A 20,873-nucleotide genomic window follows, 5' to 3' on the forward strand; every position below is an offset into this window, starting at 1 on the left:
TATTTGCTTCTAAAGATAGAACAATTTTTTATGTAAAAAGCATGTAGCCATGTCTGTACATTTCTATGTACATGTTTCTGCCTGCGGGGGTTAAAAAAGTTCCGAATTGTTATTAAGTTTCAAACAATTATGTAAAAAATGTTTAAAAACAATTCTAAGAATAATTTTTATTTAAGCCATTTCTTTTTCTGCCTCATAGTTACATCATCCCTCCCAAGGATTCCGCTTTGGAACTGTCCGAGAAAGCAGTGCTGAAGATTATGTGAGACAAAGTTTCCCAGAGATGCATGAATATATGAGAAGGTACAATGTTCCAGCCACCCCTGATGGAGTGCAGTATCTGAAGTGAGTGTCAACCTCTTGGATCCAAAGAAAAATTCTCACTGAAGAGAAGTAATTTAGCTACTGACGTAGTATATGTTAGTTTCTGAAAATGACAGATAAATATACCCACATTGTGTTTAGTAATACTTTACACTGTGTGAGATCCCAGGAGACAGTGTGAAATAGTTTTAATTGTGTGACCTAGATTACTTGTGACCTGCATAGTCTCAAGTTGGTAGTAGCTTTGTTCAAAGAACCAGTGGGGCCATTAGCATAGCAGATGGTGGAAGAAGTAAATGCTGGCTTTACATCACTTGAGAAAACAATGGTGCTGAAACAGTCAAACACACAGGGAATATGGCCAGAGGATAAAGTGTCCCAAGGCAACCTTTTCCTTCACAGTGAATATATCTCTAAATCCAGGGAATGCCTCCTCTTGCCATGAGGAAATGGAATTTATCTTAGAGATTTTCTATAGAAAGGAAATAAGATAGACGACAATGATTCCCATGCCTGCATTCTTCTCATCAGAATTTATGAGAAGCAATCACAAGAAATCACACTGCCATGGCAGATTATCAGAGCCTGTAATTCAATGAAGTTGAATACAAAGGCAGACGGTGCAGTGATGGCTCTGCTCTGTCTAGTCTTCCTGAGAAAAGGGAAAGAATAGTTCCTGAAAAACAGGAAGGCATGAGGGTAAGCAGTCTTCTCCCTCCTGCTTGATGGAATCAAGTTAATAACAGACATCCACACCTCCAATTCCTAGAATTGTGCAGCATCAGGAAACTAATTTCTCCATGGTCAGCGTCAATAATCTCCCCCATGGACAGTAGGACCTGCCACCTCAAATTCTTTTTTAAGAAAGAATAGAAATAAATAAATAATTTCATGGAACATAAGGGTTTTGTCTTTCTCAACAACTTTAGAAACAGGCCACTTAAAATGTTTTATGGACTTTTAACTATAGCTTAGAGAAAAAGCCTCGTTCTCTCATATTTGCAAGATTATATATGACGTGTATTATGAAATGTCACTTTTAATTTTGCAAGAACATCAACACATTACAGTCTCTCTCTGACATGAAGTTTAGAGTCCCTTTGCCTCCCAGATCTTCTCGTGTATTCTCTTCTTCGGGCAAATTTATAGTTGAAAGAAAGAATAAGATGTCAGGGTAGCAATGGTTTCCAGCAAATGGCAGACAAACTGGGCTCTGCTGACAGTGTGAAAAAGGATGAGATGAGCTACTGCTGCAGTCCCCAGAACTTCCACGCCACTCAAGAAATTTATGTATCTCAGGAGCTCTACCTGAGAAGGCCCACATGCCCAGCACTGGTGCCACCCTAGCCTGAAGAGAAGCAATCTTCAGGAAAGCAGCCACAGATGAAGGCCCAAAACAAGTCCATTTTCCTTGGTAATACAACTAGTGAGTGGCAGAGTCAGGACTAGGACCAGGTCTCTGGAATCCAACCACTACTTCAGACTAGTCTAGGAACCATGGTGGAAGAGTAGGCCCTTGATGTTTGTGGAATAGTCCATGTTCCAGCAACATCTATGCTCCAGTTGGTATCTGAAAGCTAGTTAGAAATGCAGCAACTCCAGCCTCATCCCAAACTTACTGCATCAGAATCTGCATTTTAACAAGCTCCCCAAGCAATTCACTGATTGAGGTGAAATTGGAATATATGCAGAGTTTACCATTAATGCCCTCTCACCACTTCTCTCTGGGCCTTAACTCTCCACTTTCAGCCTAATCATTTCCTGTGCCCTTAGCCACCACTTCCCACAACCACAGTCTTCATGTTACCTCCCTGGCATCCCAGAGCACTGACCTACAAGGCGCAACCCCTAGCATTGCCTGTGCAAGGAAGATTTCTACGTATTGAACCTGTCCTTTCCCTCTCCCATCAAAATTCTCTTCTACTTAATTCTACTCTCTCAGGGCCCTGCTTTCTCATTAACAGTGTTCTAAAAAAATTAACTCCCAATAAAATGCTTATTCTTTTTATTATGTTAATATGTGACTGGTTTTCTCGTGATGTGTGATATGTATTTTTAAACAATGCTTAAGAAAAGACAGGGCATGATTCTATAATAGAAATAACCACTGGGGGCCCTGCAAACCACAACAGTGATTCAGCCAGTCTTGAAGCTACTTGTACCTGGATCCCACTTGGCCATTTCCTCACCGGTGACTAAGGGTCCTATGGGAGTCTGAGAACTGACTACTTCTTGTCTTTTCATGTGATTGAAATTTATTATAGCTATCTGCACTTTGCAGTCCAAAATCAAGAGTAGTTATTTAAGGAAGGATACCAGAGACATTAGGCTTTATGAATTACTGGTTTAAAAAAACTGAAATGAACCTCATCTTTTTTATTGTCATATTGCTACCACAAATATTTGTGGAATATTGGCAAATGATAACTTGTTGCTAGGTAGCTGTCAAGGTACATTATGGTACTGTGACAGTCGAACTTTGATTGGAGAAACAGCTCTCAGCTCAGTTTTTATTTTATTGCCAGGATTCCATTAAGATTCCTTATCACCTCCTAGGAGATAATCCACATCGCCAACCCTTTCTGAAGCTTCCCATTACTGTAGAGCTGGAAGGTACTTCATTTTGGTTAAAGTTAAATGTGGGCCTCATTGTAACTTAAATCCAATACGTCTTGGAAAAGGGGGTGCATTTTAAATTGGCTGTTTCACTTATTTGAAGAGTAGGATAAGAAAGCAATGGTCATTGGTACCAAAAAGGTAAGATGACCAACCTACTATGTGTCTATACATGACCCAGACAAAGTCATTCGTGTAAAGATGTGTTTCCCGCCCACTGATGAATCTTCTGGGTGTCTAAGGATATCTTTCTCTTTTTGATTTTCTATGAATTCTAGTCATATTCTCCTCTGTTTAGAAGCCATACTGTGTTAAATTAGAACAGCCTCTCCACTGGATCTAAGAGAGGAAGGACTGAGTCCAGAAGGGATAGAAAAGAGTTATTCTTTTTGCAAAGCTGTTTGAACAACTCTAAGGGTAGAAAATCCTTTCTTTTTTTTCAAATTAATAAATGTTTTTATTTTCAAAAAATAAATACCTACACCTACACAATAAAAAGGAACTGAGGTCGTTGTTGCGTGAGATAGGGGCAAGAAGTGTAATACAGAGTGCTTATTCTCAAGAAACTTACACTTTAACTGGGGAGATAATATGGTGCACAAAATGGCTGCTTTTCTGGTCTTCAAAGAATCCATTCCCTCTTTTTGGTCACAGCATCTTGCATTTCTTCATCCCTCTTCTACTCTCACTGATTTATGTGCAGTGAACCCCACTCCTGGCTCGAGGTTACACTGCCTAGCCAATAAGAATAATAGTCCATTTCCATGGTAACAATATCCAGGGATGGGCTCAGGACATAGTCACAATAAAAGCAAATTGGACTAAGAATTTTTTTGAAACTTTTCCTGATAGAAAATCCTTTCTTAAATGGATGTATGTCTTTCACCTTTCCAAAAAGAATTGGAAGTGGCTGAAAACAAAGAAATCGTTGCATGTATTTTAGACAGTTATTTCCTTTTAAAACTTCTCCTTCCTTGCCCTCTTTGTAGGTGGAAGCTCAGCCTGTGCTCAGACTCACCTTTCATTTGAACCTGGTCCCAATACTTACTAGCTGTGTAACCTGGTTTAAGTTACTTCAACCCTCTGAGCCTCAATTTCCTCATCTGTTATATCACAGTCATTCTGAGTGATAAAATGTATAGAGACCAATGAATGCAATGCCTAACAACAAGAAGTCACTCTAATAGTGTAATAAGAGTAAACCTTCTCTACGCACTTCCTATTCAATTCAGAGTGGCTCTGGCTTTACTGATGGATTTAGAAGTAATGAAAGGAGCTGGTAGATAAACCCATTGGAAAGATGTCACGCTCTCTTATAAGAGTGTCTGTTTCCCCTGGTCTGTAGTCTAGAGGTCAGTGAGAAGCCAAGACCGCTAAGTCAGCACCTAGGTAGCTTGTGCGGCCCTTAGTGTCCAGGTTTCTGTCCCCTAAACAAAAGCCGGCTGTCAGCCTTCATGCTTCCTTCCCATTAATGAATCATGTTCACTTTTCTCCTCTGGTCTTAAATATAGGAATGATCCAGAGAAACTAGACGCCTTCATCATGGACAAAGCCCTTCTGGATTATGAAGTGTCAATAGATGCTGACTGCAAACTTCTCACTGTGGGGAAGCCATTTGCCATAGAAGGTATTAATCAGTCACTCTTGATTCACCTTTATTCAAGACGTGCTCAGTTTGCCAACCTAGCAAGTCACAAATGCCAAAGTCAGAAGCAAAGAGCTATTCATCTTCCCTTGTTTTCATTTTCAACTCATAAGCACTTAGCTATGAAGTTGCTGAAGTTAGGAATTTATTTTTCACCTATTCAACAAATATTTATTTACCCAATTGTTAGGGGGAAAAAATTATTGTTACCCAAATGATGTTGCTTCAGATATCTGGGAGTGGTGGCACAGTGTAATAAATGGGGAATTAATTTAATTTAATCTGTATTGTGTGTATGTGTGTGTGTGTGTGTAGTGGCAGGGTGTTGCTATGTGCTATGTTGCCCAAGCTTGTCTCCAACTCCTGGCCTCAAGTGATCCTTCCACGTCTGCCTCCCAAAATTCAGAGAAATCTGTATTTTCTAACAGCCAAATACTGTAGCAAATCTGATGGAAAAACTAAAATGATTACCTTTTACAGCGGGCAGGGCCCCAATATTGATCTAATCCAGTCTACTTATTTGATAAACAAGAAAACCCAGGAACATTACATAACATTTTCACAATTGTACAATTAGATGATAATACTGGGACTGAAATCTAAAGCTCATGGTTCTTAAATCAGTATTCCTCCACTAGTTGGAAAATAAGTAGGAAAAAAAAACTCATTCTATAGTTTAATACCCTTTAGGGTCCCAAACAAAACCTTGGGATCCTTGTTTGGGATCTCAGGTCTTTTTCTCCACTGGCAGCAAATTTTTCCTTCTAATGTGAACACCCAATCAATCAAACTTCAGAACCAAAGAAAGACTGCTTTGTCAGTAGCTCCTTTCATTCTGAATGATGGTTGATATATGGACCTGATAGTTTGAACCAGCAAATTTCACTTTTCCCAATTTCCAGCTTCCCTTCCCTGACAGTACATGCTGGCTCTCAAGACAGCCCATGCTGGCTCTCAAGACAGCTATGCTTACTTTTCAGAAAACACTTTGGCTTAAAACAATCCCATGGGGGTGCCCAACTGCTATTTCCAGAAATCTGTACTTTCCTGTATGTTAACTAGGATATCGAGACTATTCTGATTTCAATTTCCCAACCACAGTTGGTCTCTGTCTCCTCTAAATGTATCAGCAGACTTTTTACCTCTGTCTTTGTTTTCATGATAAATGAGAATGTTACAGCTGATGCTATTTCTCCACATCTTCTCCTAGCAGAAATCAGTCCCCTCTCCAGGCAAAGTGACCCCCACCTGAAGCAGGGATAGGACTCAGAAAGAGAGGCAATTAGCAATAGTGGTCTTTCATTAAGACTACCATCTAAGATAGCAAAGGGAGAAAAATAAAAAGCTAGAAAAATAAACAACATTCAGTATATAATCCCATTTTTATGTAACAATGAAAAATTTCTCATTTTTTATGGCATCTGGGGATGTTACATTTTATTTCCGTCCTAGTTGCACTGGGTAACTGAGGTCCCTTCTGCCATTAGGAGCTACTAAGAATGAATCATGTGTAGAGGACATAAGAATGAGGGGCTCCATCTTCCACCTTTATCTTCAGGGGACAACTCTATCTTGTCAAAAGACAGTGGTAAGATGGCTTGTTTGCCTCTGCTGGACCCTAGTGCCAGATGTCACACAATTAACTCCCCACTGGTTTCCTGTTTACATTTCCATCTGTGTTCCTGAGACTTAGTGTCTTGCAGTTCCCATCATCTCTAGGCATCACATTGTTTTCAAAGGAGATGGGCACAAAATGGTGCATGGAAAAGCCCTCCCTTCAAGAGAGCAGAAATACTGCAGGTTTTAATTGAGAGAATATTGTTATAATTGTGAGGTTATTCTCAATATTGTTATAATTGTGAGGTTATTCTCAAAATGGATGGGGTACACCTCAGAAAATTTAATTCAATTCTGCTTCTGCCAATAAGTTTATAGCCCAAAAACATAACTCAGTAAAATACAAAAGGAAGATACGTATAAATTACACAAAACAATGTGGTAGAAATACTAGTCAAAGCCTTGATTGCTACTTTTCTTAAACATATGAATTTCACAATTTTTTTATTTTGAGACTAAGTCTCACTCTATCGTCCATGCTGGAGTGCAGTGGCGCGATCTCAGCTCACTGCAACCTCCGCCTCCCAGGTTCAAGCAATTCTCATGCCTCAGCCTCCCAGGTAGCTGAGATTACAGGTGCCGGCCACCACACCTGGCTAATTTTTGTATTTTTAGTAGAGACAGGGTTTCACCATGTTGGCCAGGCTGGTCTCAAACTCCTGGCCTCAAGTGATCCACCCACCTCGGCCTCCCAAAGTACTGGGATTACAGGCGTGAGCCACCTACAGTCTAAATAATAAAGCTCACATTCTAATAAATTCAAGAAACTTAAATGTTATTAGAGGATAGCATATATTTTTAACAATTTAATTGAGAGAAATAATTTCATGAATTTTTAAGAAAATATTTCTCTCAATTAAATTGTTAAAAATATATGCTATCCTTTGACAACATTTAAGTTTCTTGAACTTATTAAAATGTGAACTTTATTATTAAGTTAGACTGTATAGGCATAAAAAAATCATCAAAGTAGTTTATGAGCAATACTTGGTCATTTAGGTTATAGGAATGTTTTATATGCCTACCCATATCCTTTCACAGCGTCTAGTACAATGCTAGGCATATAACATTAATGTAATAAATGAGGTATTACCTATTAAATAATGAATTAGGTTTGAAATAAGTACCTAATTCACTCACTTAGGTAGTTAATAGCTTGTACTTATACTTTCCCAAATGTTTAAATGTTCTTAGGAGAGAAAACAGAGTGCAATGATTCCTTCATGCTGAATGTACCGTCACTGTATATAGTAGTAACACACTCAGTACTCTATGTGTGACACTCAGTGTAACTACTGCTGTGGTCTGAATGTTTGTGCCTCCCCAAAATTCATATGTTGAAACCTAATCCCCAAGGTGATGACATTAGGTTATGAAGTTTCCACCCTAATAAAATGGAATTAGTGTCCCTATGAAATAGGCTCAATGAAGCTCATTCACCCTTTTCAGCATGTGAGGACCTAGCTACACAGCACCATCTATGAATCAGAAAGCAGGACCTCACCAGACACCAAATCTACCAGTGCCCTGATCTTGGACTTCCCAGCCTCCAGAACTATAAGAAACAAATTTCTTTTGTTTTTAAGTCACCCAGGCTATGATATTTTGTTATAGAAGCCTGAACAGACTAAGATAACTATTAACTATCCCTCCCAACTTCAGCATTCTGCATTTATCTTGACTTAAAAGGGAAAATAAGGCAAATAAGAAACAGTGGCTCCACACTGAGTTTGCAACCCTTTCACGAGTCCTCATTGGTACAGAGTATATAGCAAAGCAAACCAAAACTGTTAAGGATTCAAAAGCATGTGGAAAGCCTTTGGTTGAATTAAATACCATAAACCAGGGGCACAAATACATATTGTGTGCAGGGAAGAAAATAAAACTGTTGAGATAAATGAATACATGTCTCCAATTTGTGCGTTGCAGTTAGCTGACAATAAAGCTCAAATAAGGAGAAAGAGTAATGTAACTGCAAAATAATGATGTGTGACCTTTCTGCCAAATACCTTTGCCTGCTTTTGAGTTTGTTCTTTTACTTGCTTTCCAATAATTATTTAATACAGTGCTTGGAACACTGGCTCTGGAGTCTGAGTGCTTGGGTTAGGATAAAATTGCTGTTATTAACTGGCAAGTTATCTAACCTACTCCTCAAGTTCCTCACCTGCATAATGGGGAGATGAATAGGAAATTTATGATAGAATTGTTGTGAGGATTAAGTAATGCATATGAAGCATGTACTGTAGGAACTTGTTTGGCCCATAAGAAGTGCTCAACAAATTATCATTATATAGTATATTGATTAATACATTGAGACCAATTAACTATAAAATTCTTCCAAGATAGTCTTCATAAGTCTCAACTTCTCCCACACATTTCTCTCCCCACTTTGATGTGCTGAGGCTAAGGGAAACCCATTTTATAGTCCCTTTATAGTTGGGACCATTACGATATGTTCTCAACCATTGTCCCAGAGTAGCTAAATATAGCATTCCAAGGACAGACTGCAAAACTGAAAAAATCTTTCTCCCTGAAGTCTTTTTAACCCTATCTGAGATGCTATTTTCAAAACATCTCTTTTCCAACCACATTTCGGAAGATTCTTTCAGTTTACGAATTTCTAACTATACATTTGCTAGCCAAAATATATTTCCATCACTCGTAGCTGAATAAAGCTGATTTATCCATGGTGAAGAGATCAGGATTCTATTCTGAAAATTGTCCTCTTGGGCTATTAAGCTGTATCCAATTTCCAGGATGCCTGATGCCTTCATCTTTAGGGTTGAAGGATTCCATTTTGCTTCATCCATCAACCGCAAAATAGTCAACCCTGTCTTTATTGCAAAGCCACGTTTCTAATAATAATGAAAGCAACCCAGGCTGCTAAGTTGAGTCAGCAATTTAAAATGAGAATTCTTTGACCAACGAACACAAGCAAATCTGAAAAGCAACTGATAAATGGGGACAGAAATAAAACCCTCAAGGTTTTATTATTTTATGTTTTTGAACAAAATGGATTTTTATCTCTTTTAACAAATAACTCTTCTTATCATCACATAATTTATTTTCTTATTTTTCCCATCATTCCACATGCATAGTTTGTTTTCATTAGCTAAAAATGATTATTATTGCTAGAAATCATTAAAATATCAGTATTCAATACATGTGTTAAAACAGAAATTTTAAAGGGTTAGTAATCTGTTTTTAGCAACTGATTGCAAATTAACCCAGACATGATCGAGTGGAGTGATTTAATATTTATTATTTCTTATGTAACAATTTTTATAAATGTCTGTGAAACTTCAAGATAGCTTTATCATTAGGGAACCTTAACACTTTTGTTGTAGTGTCAAAATTCTATTCTTAGAATATGTAGATTTATCATAAGTGTGAAGGTAAGAATTTAAAACTTTCTTATCATATACTTTTGTCTTATCTACCAAAAATATCGTGATCAAGAACGACTTCAAGATGCCATCTCTCATCCTCTCCTCTAGAACCAATCTCTTATTCCTCTGAATTTTCACAGAGCTTTACCTGTCCTCATTGTGTCCTAGGCATTATATTTTACCTTTTTTTGAATTTATGCCTCACTCATCTTTTTTTACCAAGAAAAGTCAAGTAACTTTCTACCAATTTGTGTAGTTTTTTTTTTCAATGTATACCTCATTTCACTCATGCCACCATAAGCTCCTTATGGAAAGACTCTGTGTCTGCTTTAACTTGATAACCTCCATAGCATATGAAAGAGTGCCTGACACAGAATAAGCACTTAACACATGTTTATGGAATTAATCAATAGATGAATAGGTGAGCAATAAATACTTATCAAATGCAAAACAATTCTGCCATGATTACACTAATGTGGGTTGGAATGATTAGCTTTAAGAGGGTTTTAGGAGAAACAATTAGTGAGTGTCCTTGCTAGTGAATTTTCTCATATATATAATCATATACAAGTTAAAGCTGTTCTCACACTGTTTCTACAAAACTTATTGAAAAGTTTATAAGTAAAATCTGCCTGTGAATAATGTATATTTATGTTTACTAGAAACAAACCAACAGTTTTGAATATTGTGTTTTTTAAATGAATTACATGGTTTAAGGCATTACATCAATGTGCATATAGTGTTGAGGCCTGCATTAAAGGGAAAGAGATAAGTGTTTCCTTGACATGGTCACATGTTGTAATGGACATGGTGGGAAGAGCGTTGGTTTTAGAATCAAACAGACCTATTTTAAAATGCTGGCTTTGCCGACTACCAGCTATGTGACCTTGGCAGTTTATTTATTCAATCTTTTTTTTTTTTTTTTTTTTTGAGATGGAGTCTTGCTCTGTCACCCAGGCTGGAGTGCAGTGGCGCAATCTCTGCTCACTGCAAGCTCTGCCTCCCAGATTCACGCCATTCTCCTGCCTCAGCCTCCCGAGTAGCTGGGACTACAGCTGCCTGCTACCACGCCCAGCTAATTTTTTGTATTTTTAGTAGAGACGGGGTTTCACCATGTTAGCCAGGATGGTCTCGATCTCCTGACCTCGTGATCTGCCCACCTCGGCCTCCCAAAGTGCTAGGATTACAGGCATGAGCCACCATGCCCGGCCTATTTATTCAATCTTAAGTCTCCAAGTAATACACATTCTACACATTCTGGTGTGGGTTCATGTAGGGATACATGTGGAATAATGCTTGGTGCACAGTGGAGCCCAGTATGTCCTAGTACTTATTATTAGAATCCAAGGATGATTTAACCGAGCTGTGTGTCACAATCTGTTGTTGTTGTTGCTGTTGTGGTGGTTGTCACTGTTGATGTTGTTGAAAACTATTGACCCAGGGAGGAAAAACACATTGATATTCGGCAAACCTGGCTAATTATCCTAACCATCAACCCACTCCTACCAGACAGTAGCAAGTCCTCCTACACTTTGTTCTTATATGGCCCAGTTTTCCCTTATGGCACCTATCTCAATTGTAATGAAATAATAACTATGCTATGTCTTGTTTAATATCTGTCTCTCCTGTAGAGTGTACATTCCATCACAGCAGAGACCACATCCACCTTGGTCACCGCTAAGTCCTGACCACTTAACATGGTGCCTATTTACTCAGGGAAGATTTGTTGCCTGAATGAATGAGTGAATGAATAAACGAATGTGTGAGTGAGTCAGTGAATCAGTGAATATTATGATATGCTTGTGCCTAGTATTGTGCCTGATGTGCAAATAAGTCCTGAATAATGTTTGTGCAGTTGAATTGGAAACAACATTCATTATGTTTCTAAAGAAAACTGATTACTTCCTTCTAATAAATTACCCATTATATTTTTAAATGTTATTTAATAATAACATCAGCAGAATCAAAAGCTACCCATCCAAACTCTTTTGTTTTCAGTCCTGCCTTTCAAACCAAAATGACTAGGCATAAAACAGGCACTCAAAATAGCTCTTTGAATGGAAAATTCTAATCATGCTTTTGACATTGTCATCATTTTCTTGACTCCCTATTGTTAAGGAACAAATAATATTATTATCAGAAAAAAAAATACAGTCCATTAAAACTCAGTTTTTTATGCATTATTTCATCTCTTTTATTGGTTATACACACATCTCAAGCCTTTTTTTAAAGAAAAAGATTGTGTATCTGAATTAATAAAGAAACAAAAATCAGTGCTCTTGAAATTGAATTGTAAGATAGAATAATTATAGGAGATATTTGTTTCTATTAAGTATCTTTGGATGCTTGACAGTCTTTTAGTCTTTATCCACAAAAAAGGAACTAACTATATTTTTAATCTCTCTTCCTCAATCATGTTGAAGGCAAAAAAAAGTGTTTGGGTTTTTTTTACTATTCTGTCCAATAGCTAAAACAAAATGTAGCTAATTAGCTTCTTTGACATGGCTCATCAAAGAGGTTAACAGTATAGTAACATTTTGGAAACCAAGTAAAGCCACACAGTGTGAGGATACAGAGTCTAAGCTGACTAATAAAACTCTGACAACAAATTAACTCCATCTTTATGTTTGTCCCTCATTCCTTCCCCTGCCTCCCTTGCCCTGCATTACCACCACCCTTTCACTTATCACATCCTTGGTTTTGTTTAAAAAATAATAATAAGTATTATGACAAGCTGGGCACATGGCTCACACCTGTAATCCCATCACTTTGAGAGACTGAGGTGAGTGGACTGGTTGAGCCCAGGAGTTCAAGACCAGCCTGGACAATACAGTGAGACCCTATCTCAACAAAAAAATACAAAAATTAGCCAGGGTGGTGGTGTGTGCCAGTGGTTCCAGATACTTGGGGGGCTGAGCCAGGAGGATCACTTGAGCCCAGGAGGTCAAGCCTGCAGTGAGCCATGATGGCACCACTGTACTCCAGCCTAAGCAACAGAGCAAGACCCTGTCTCAAAAAAAAAAAAAAAAAAAAAAAAGTATTATCACATACATATGCATATATAGGTATTACTAAAACTATATTGTTTGGTTTTGAATGTTTTAGTATTTACACAATGAATTCATGCTGCAAGTAATCTTCTGGAACTGACCTTTTTCACTCAATGGCATATTACTAAGGGTCATCCATATTGTTGCCTCTAGTTCTAGTTCATACAGTTTTTATTATGTAATATTCCATCTGTGCAAATAGTCCACAGTTTCATTACCCATTCTCTTGTCAAAGAACATTTGGGTTGTTTCCAGTTTTTGCTATTACAAACAGTTCCTCTAAGAACAGTTTTGTACGTATCTTCTGGTATGCTTGTGGTAGAGATCTTTGGGAATGGACTCAGGAGCAGAACTGCTGTTCTTAAAATATGTAAATGTTCAACCATACAAAGTAATACCAAACTGCTTTCCAAAATGGTTGTGGAAATTTTCAGTTTGTATTACAGCAAGCAATATATAAATAATCTTATTAATCCTCATCTTCTCTAACACTTAGTATTATCTCTTATGTATTTATTTATTTATCTATGGACAGTTTAAGATGGTTTTTATAAGTTCCTGTTAATGTTTTAGTTCTCATACTGTATTGTTTATTTACATGGTCTTATTATCTTATTCAAAAATTAAAAATAAATTTTAAAAAGTAAGAGAGGGTCATGCATTAACACTGATAAGAGAATGTCACCAACCACAGACTCAAATTAATCCAATTTTGTGTATTTAACGTTCAGAGGAGGGGTTCTGGAAGAAGTAGATAGGGAATCCAAGCCCTGATAAAGACCCCAAAGATTACCTCTAAGGAATGTCTTAAAGGGAAAGGCAGAAGATCTTAAAATGTTTCACTAACACACTGTGCCCAGCCCATTCCTCTCCTTTTCCAACTCAATTCATCTACTCAGAGATGCAGCTGATTCAAGGGTAATCATTACTAGGAATGTCCTTGAGTGCTTTGAAAGAAAGTTGATGAAAACTCATCACGCCCTTTTTTAGGTCTGACGGCAGTATCACACAAGTGTGTACTGTGGTGGCAATCTCTCAGGAAGGGTGTAAAAAATTCATCTGAGATTGTATTTTCTCCTAGGATACGGCATTGGCCTCCCACCCAACTCTCCATTGACCTCCAACATATCCGAGCTAATCAGTCAATACAAGTCACATGGGTTTATGGATGTGCTCCATGACAAGTGGTACAAGGTGGTTCCCTGTGGCAAGAGAAGTTTTGCTGTCACGGAGGTATGGAAAGATGGCTGAAAATGGTGACACGTTGTATAGCTGTACCTCAGAGAACATAAGGAAATGCTATTACTTGTGCTTCATCATCTAGGTTATTGCATTTACTAGACTCTTACGTAATATTTGGATTACTTTTCACTTTGCCCAAAAAGCGTCCATTCCTAAAGGAATTTACAGGGAAGCATGTTTGTCTTAGATTTAAATGCGATGCTATTTTGATGAGTAAATATCTAAATTTCTACTTTTCCCCATGACCTATATCCACAAGTACAGAAGAAATGCTGTTCTGAATTACAGCAATAGTATCTGAGACTGACATGAACACTGTTTGATTTAATCGTTAATTGATGGACATGATGTGTACTTCAAAATATCCTCCAAAATCTAATCAAAACATTGCTAAATTACCAATGGTTACCACCTAAAGATAAAGCCTTCGTGGATGTAGATTATAGAGCCATAGATTTTTAAAACTGAAAACAATCAATTCTCTTCTTTTATAGTTAGAAAAGAGTACCCAGAGATACTCAGTGGTTTCCCCAAGGCACACAAATAATCAGAATCTGTTTCTTTCTATTGCAGTACTCTGACTTTACAATGTAATTAGAAAGAAACCTATAAAATAAGGCAGAAATTGGATGATTAAAATTGGAGACTGGAAGGTATAACCAGAGCCACAGGCTCAGATATTTAAAAGAGGAGCCAAATATACCTGAACAAGGTCAGCCTGACAATTAAAAACAAAACAAAACAAAAAACACCTAAAGCGAATAATAATGGCTTCAAGTAGTCTCTTTGCCAAGAACTCTCGAATTTGTATTTCAACACAGACCCTTATTGTGAGCTCCAGACCATATATCCACCTTCCTATTTGACATCTCCACTTGAATATCCTCCAGGCATCTCAAATTTAACTTGTCAAAAGCTGAACCCTTGATCGTCCCTCCTAAATCTATTTTTCCCCCTGTGCCTCACATCTTGGTAATGGCACCTCTGGCCATCTAGTTACTCATTCTGGAAACTGGCAGGGATCCTTAATGCCTCCCACATCTCATCTTCCCCATTCATCAACAAGCCATGTCTTTTCCTTCTATAAAATATGCCTCAAATATGCCCATTTATTGTCATCTCCACTGTTGTCGCTCGAGTCCAAGCCATCATTCTTCACCTGGACCACTATAAAAGTCTCCTAACTGGCTCTCTGCTTTCACTCCTGCCTCCTCAAATTTTTCCATGTGGCAGATCATTCTTCGCTCAGAAGCCTGCAGTGGCCTCCCACGTTAATGGGACAAAAATCTGAAATGTTGGCATGGCCCACAATGCCCTGTGGGACCTGGCCCTGCCCACCTCCCAGCCTCATCCCACGCCACTTTCCTCCTGGCTTCCCTGCCCAGGCTGTTGCCTCCTCTTCCTCAAATACTCTATCCTCTGACACTCGCTCAGCTAAATCCTTTACATTATTAACTCCTAGCTGAAATCTCCCTTCTTCAGTCTCTGATAATCCCAGACCAATATGAAGCATATCTCCCTTTATAATCTCATATATCTCACATTATTTCATAGCACTTGTCGTAATTTATAAATTATACTATTTCTAAACAAATACTTAACTGAGTTTTTGTTTTAGTGTATCCCTTCATTAAACTGTAAGAGCTTGGTGAGTGGCAAAGATTTTGTTTGCAATTGTATTGTCAGTGTCTCATATATAGTAGCACCCAGTGATTGTGGAATAAAGAATCAGAGAAATTGGACAGCGTACCTGAGAAAATGTTAGGGAGCAGAAAGTAAAAGCATACATTGGGAGTGAAATTTGTAGTGCACTATTTGGGGGTACAAATAGTGTCCCCCCAAAATTAGTGTCTACCTAGAACTTCAGAATGTGACCTTATTTGGAAATAAGGTCTTTGAAAAGGTAGTTAATGAAGTTAAAATGAGGCCATACTGTATTCAAGTGGGTCCTAAACTCAATTATGGATATCCTTATAAGGAAACCCTGTGGAGAGACACACAGGGAAAAAGTCCATGTGACAACAAAGGTAGACACTGGAATGTGCAGCTACAAGCCAAGGAAATGCTAAAAATTGCCAGCAACCCTCAGAAGCTAGGAAAGAAGTATAAAACATGTCCCTCAGAGCTTCCAGAGGCAACTAACCCTGCTGACACCTTGATTTCAGACTTTTGGCCTCCTAAACTGTGAGGGAATAAATTTCTGGGGTTTTTTGTGCGGTTTTTTGTTGTTTTTGTTTTGTTTTGTTTTGTTTTTTGAGACGGAGTCTTGCTCTGTCACCCAGGCTGGAGTGCATGCCATCTCAGCTCACTGCCAGCTCCACCTCCCAGGTTCATGCCATTCTCCTGCCTCATCCTCCCGAGTAGCTGGGACTACAGGCAACCGCCACCACGCCCAGCTAATTTTTTGTATTTTCAGTAGAGATGGGGTTTCACCGTGTTAGCCAGGATGGTCTTGATCTCCTGACCTCATGATCCGCCCGCCTCGGCCTCCTAAAGTGCTGAGATTACAAGCATGAGCCACCACACCTGGCAAAATCTCAGTTGTTTTAAGTCACCAAGTTTGTGGTAATTTGTTACATCAGCCCTAGGGAACTAATACAGATAGATGATAGACATCTAGATGATAAGGATAAAAATGTAGATAGATAGATGATTGATTGGTTGATTGATAGATAGATAGATAGATAGATAGATAGATAGATAGATAGATGCAAGCTGGTCAATGCCCTTGGTAATTAAGTTTACTTCTGATTATCCTGGAAGCCATGACAAAAAGGAATATAAGATGGGTTGGACATTTTTTTAATTGGAAAAAGAAGAAGTTAACCTATCTTTAGTGCTGGATTCTAAAATAATTCTTTTTGAAAAATTACATTGAATAACAGAGTTAGCAGTGATTGCAAGAAACAAAAACATTTCTCGTCTGGATAACTTTTGTATTGATCAAACGTTTGAAGGAAGCAAGAGGAAAATGGGGACTTAGGGAGCTAGCACATTCTGTTTCCTACCATGTGATAGAAACTATATAAGGAACATTAACTTGGTTCTCTCTACAACCCTGTAAAGTAGACATTTTTATCTTTATTTGGAGAGATTTCCCTGGCTTGTCCTAAAAGAAATGAACTTGGGCCTATACCAGTCAATTGAGTTAAGTCAACCAAGGAAGGAAACAAACCAGTTGCCTAACCTGTGCCAAGTAACAATTACTTGGTATTTTCTATCATTTGTTGTGACCATAGCTGACTCAAGTCAACATCTTCAAGTGATTCAGAATTGACAGCAAGGCAAGGCTGGGTGCAGTGGCTCATGCCTGTAATTCCAGCACTTTGGGAGGCCAAGGCAGGCAGCTCATTTGAGCCCAGGAATTCAAGACCAGACGGGGCAATGCAGTGAGACTCTATCTTTACAAAACAGATTTTTAATTTAAAAAATTTGAGAGCAAAGTATTAAGAGAAAAGGAGCCTCCCAATCCTGTCCCCAAAGCCAGCATTCCTGAATGATTTTAACCTCCCTGATCACATGCAAGCCTCTAGGCTATTGTCATTTCAGAGGATCATCTGACCAAGCCTTCAGCTGGAGGGACCATATGATTCCCAGGTAGAGGAAGACCTAAGGACACACAGCTCTGCAGACTCAGAACCTAACTCTACCTGGACACACAGAAGGGAACACACTATCGGAGACTTACCAACACAATTATTAACATAAACCTATGTCAAATTTATTCCAAAGGAAAAGTAACTAACCTAAAACAAGATACATTTGAATCCATACATTTCTGGATTTGAATCCCATCTCTACCAATTAACAGCTGAATTACTTAACTACTCTCAAGTCTGAGTCTCCTCATCTATGAATGGGTATGATAAAACCTGCCATCCCATTTTGTTCTAAGAATAAGAGGTCATTTATGGAAGCTCAGAATGGTGAATAGTAAATAATAGAAGTACTAATTCTTCCTCTCCCTACTCTTCAGGTGTCTATGGCTCTTTTTAAAGTGAAGAAATATTCCCAGAAACCCTCCATTAGATTTCCTCATATTTCATTGGCCAAAATTATATCTTCTGCCTATGTGTAAGCCTATCATTGGTAAGGGAATGGGTTCACCATGATGGATTAGGCCAGTCATGACTGATCCCCTAGCACTGGCGATTGCACAGCCTCCCTTGAAACACAGGGTCACATTGAGAAGTGTGAAGGCCTAAACAAAAGCAGGATTCCCTTAGGAAGGAGGAGACAGAAGCATAGATGTTGAATAAGCATCCAACCACTTCTACTCTCACTCTGTAGACTTTGAAAGCTGCTTCTTCTCTCATCCCACCTACCACCAGCCATCTGCACAATGAGGTATTTTGATTTAATCATCTGCAAAGCAAGTCCTCCCAGCTTTGATACAGTGATTCTGGCTTCCCTTAATATTGTCCTAAAATATGAATATTCAGTATTCTATACAGTATAGTATAATGGTTAGAAACATGGGCTTTGAAGGCAATTCTAGATTTGAATCCCAGGCCTACCAACTGTGATACCAGGACATGTTATTTAAGCATTCTGAGACTCAGCTTCTACAAACTGGGGAGATAGTCGTATATACTTTATAGGATTGTGGCAAAAATGAAATTCAATAGTGCTCTTCAAATATTGGGCATATTCCTGAATATGATAACCACGAAGTTACCCATGTTCTTAAGGATTATGAGGTTTCACCTCATATATGTTACAGGGCTATATGGATTTATCAGCAATTTCAAACAAAATCAAATTAAGTGTAGACCAAAAAAAAAAAAGATGTTTTGAAAAACAACTATCAGTGAAAGCCATAAACTGTTGAGATGATGCATCTAAAGTACAGCAAAATGTTTTCCATTGCAGTTTTTCACAGGCTAGATTCAGGGGAATGGCAGATGGGAAATTCTAGATGTAGTCAGCTGGAAGCATTGAATAAGAGGCTAATATCAGGATCAACTTGTGCTTGTCAAGGCAATGTTGGGCCCACATTCCAGGTCAGCTAAATTTGAAAGAGAGCTAGGAATGAGAAGAATGGAGGAAAGTTGTGTCCTTACCTTCAGGGACAGAAATAACAGAGTTCTGGTAACATCAGTTTGTGTAGAGATAGGAGGGCCACACACACACAGAGCTCTTCTTCCTCAGGGATGCTGGTCTGCTGTATGGCGTATCCTGGTCTATGGAATAGGAAACTTTTTTGTAATAATGCTTACCTGGGTACATTTAAACAGCAATGCGTATTCTTGTGTGACATTTTTATTTTGAACAACCTAAGACAGAATTTCAGGATTTTCCTCACAGAACCTAAAGATAGAACGTAATTAAATGAAACCAGTCTTCAGTTCATTGACTGAGTTTGGTCTCCTCTGCACAAAGACCCTCTGCCTGCTGGATTTCCCATTGCTCAATACACTAAGTCTCCAACTGCGATTTTTTTCTTAACTTTCTCCCAGGAAAGGTCAGAAGAAGAAAGCATACTTATTAATGTTTCGCTTGTCATCCCTTTTGCCTCAAATGTCATACACTGCCGGGCTCTGTTACTGTGGAGAACCAGGATTAACTTTGAAATCAGACAAGCTATCCTTGAAGCCTACTTCAACCACCAACTTACTTTTGGCGAGTGCCTTAATCCAACTCAGCTTTAGCTTCTTCATCTCATCAGTGACTGTTGCGTGGAGTAAATAAAATGATGGTCTCATACACACGGCCCTCCTCCTTCCCCCTGCCCAGGGGGAGGAGTGCAGGGCACAGTGCAGAAGAACCAGGTATATACTCTGGCTGGTTCCCCTCCCAACAGGTGCCCCTGACCCCTGAGGATTCCATTCTTCGGTTTACTTTTTACCTTACATACCATTTTGCCAGTTACAGTTCCTGCGTAAGTCTGTTGCTATAGAGCAATTAAACACCGTCTTTCACTCTGAAAAAAAATTCTAGTTTACATAACAAATTATATGGTGACCTAGTAATAAAATTACTAGGTGCCTTTTTCCCCCATTTCTGGCAGTTGCACATTAATACTTGGCCCAATGTGAGAAGCTTGACCTATTCACCTTCCATCTCTTTGCAGCCCCAGAGCTATCTAGCCGCAGTTTCTCTGGAAGATAAACTCACTTTTTTTTCCTGAATTTCAGGGCTTTATCTGCTCCCCAGAGTCACTTAGGAAATTGCAGGTCCAATTCTGCCGACCAGACTCTGGCAATTTTCAAAGAGGAATTTTAAATTGACCTCAGGTGTTTCCCCATAGTCCTCCCTGCACACCTGTGCCTCTGCCCACAGTGGACTCATTGTCAATCAATGCCATTAGGGAAAACATATGGTAGGGTGTAAATTTCCTTCATTTTCCTTTGACTCAGCAAAAAAAAAAAAAAATTAACTTTTTTCAACTCCCCAAGTGAATTTAAGAGCTCCAGGGCAAGAGTTTTATGACATCAGTTATTCGCAAACCAGGAAAGCAAGGCAGCAGACCACAGTTTAGCAACCTCTAAAATTCTTCAAGGGATTACTAACATATCCAGATGATAACTTCTTTTTGCAAGCCTCCTTTAAATAATAGTTTGAATAACGCACTTTTTACCAAGTGGGACTGGTCAGGAAGAAAGAGGAAACAGTGATCTTGGTGGGGAGCAGATAGAACACTCCAATGATCAAAGGAGAATTTTAAAGAAACTGTTTGCAAAAGTATGACTTAAGGAAACCAGTGAAGATACTACAGTCTCCCAGGGCAGGTGAAGTGAGGGAGCCATGACCACATCTAGATTCAAAGGGAAGAATTAAGAGAGCCATTTCTAGAACCCAGGGAGAAATGGCAGAGGGCTTTCTAAGAGCCGTGGCCATTTGACCAGGGGTACAGCCATCCCACAGTGACCTGCTGGAAGACACCCAGAGAATAAATACCAGAGTTTGGTCTCCTCCCACCCTTGCATCTTCTACCTCAGGTCAAGGGAGCCTGTCAATATGGTGCGGAGAGGTCCGCTTCCCAGGGCA

At 38.8% G+C, this 20,873-nt stretch overlaps 1 protein-coding gene across 2 annotated transcripts in view; it reads left to right on the forward strand.

Moving 5' to 3' along the window:
* Positions 1-20,873, forward strand: part of GRIN3A (glutamate ionotropic receptor NMDA type subunit 3A) — a 165,968-nt gene that overhangs the window by 107,553 nt on the left and 37,542 nt on the right. For both annotated transcript variants that reach the window (XM_005581158.5, XM_074016955.1), the window contains 3 exons: positions 200-345; positions 4,452-4,567; positions 13,723-13,874. In XM_005581158.5, the coding sequence (XP_005581215.3) occupies positions 200-345; positions 4,452-4,567; positions 13,723-13,874 (414 nt within the window). The remainder of the gene's footprint in view (positions 1-199; positions 346-4,451; positions 4,568-13,722; positions 13,875-20,873) is intronic.

This window comes from Macaca fascicularis, chromosome 15 (genome assembly GCF_037993035.2).
Source record: "Macaca fascicularis isolate 582-1 chromosome 15, T2T-MFA8v1.1".
In the NCBI taxonomy this organism is placed as follows: domain Eukaryota; kingdom Metazoa; phylum Chordata; class Mammalia; order Primates; family Cercopithecidae; genus Macaca; species Macaca fascicularis.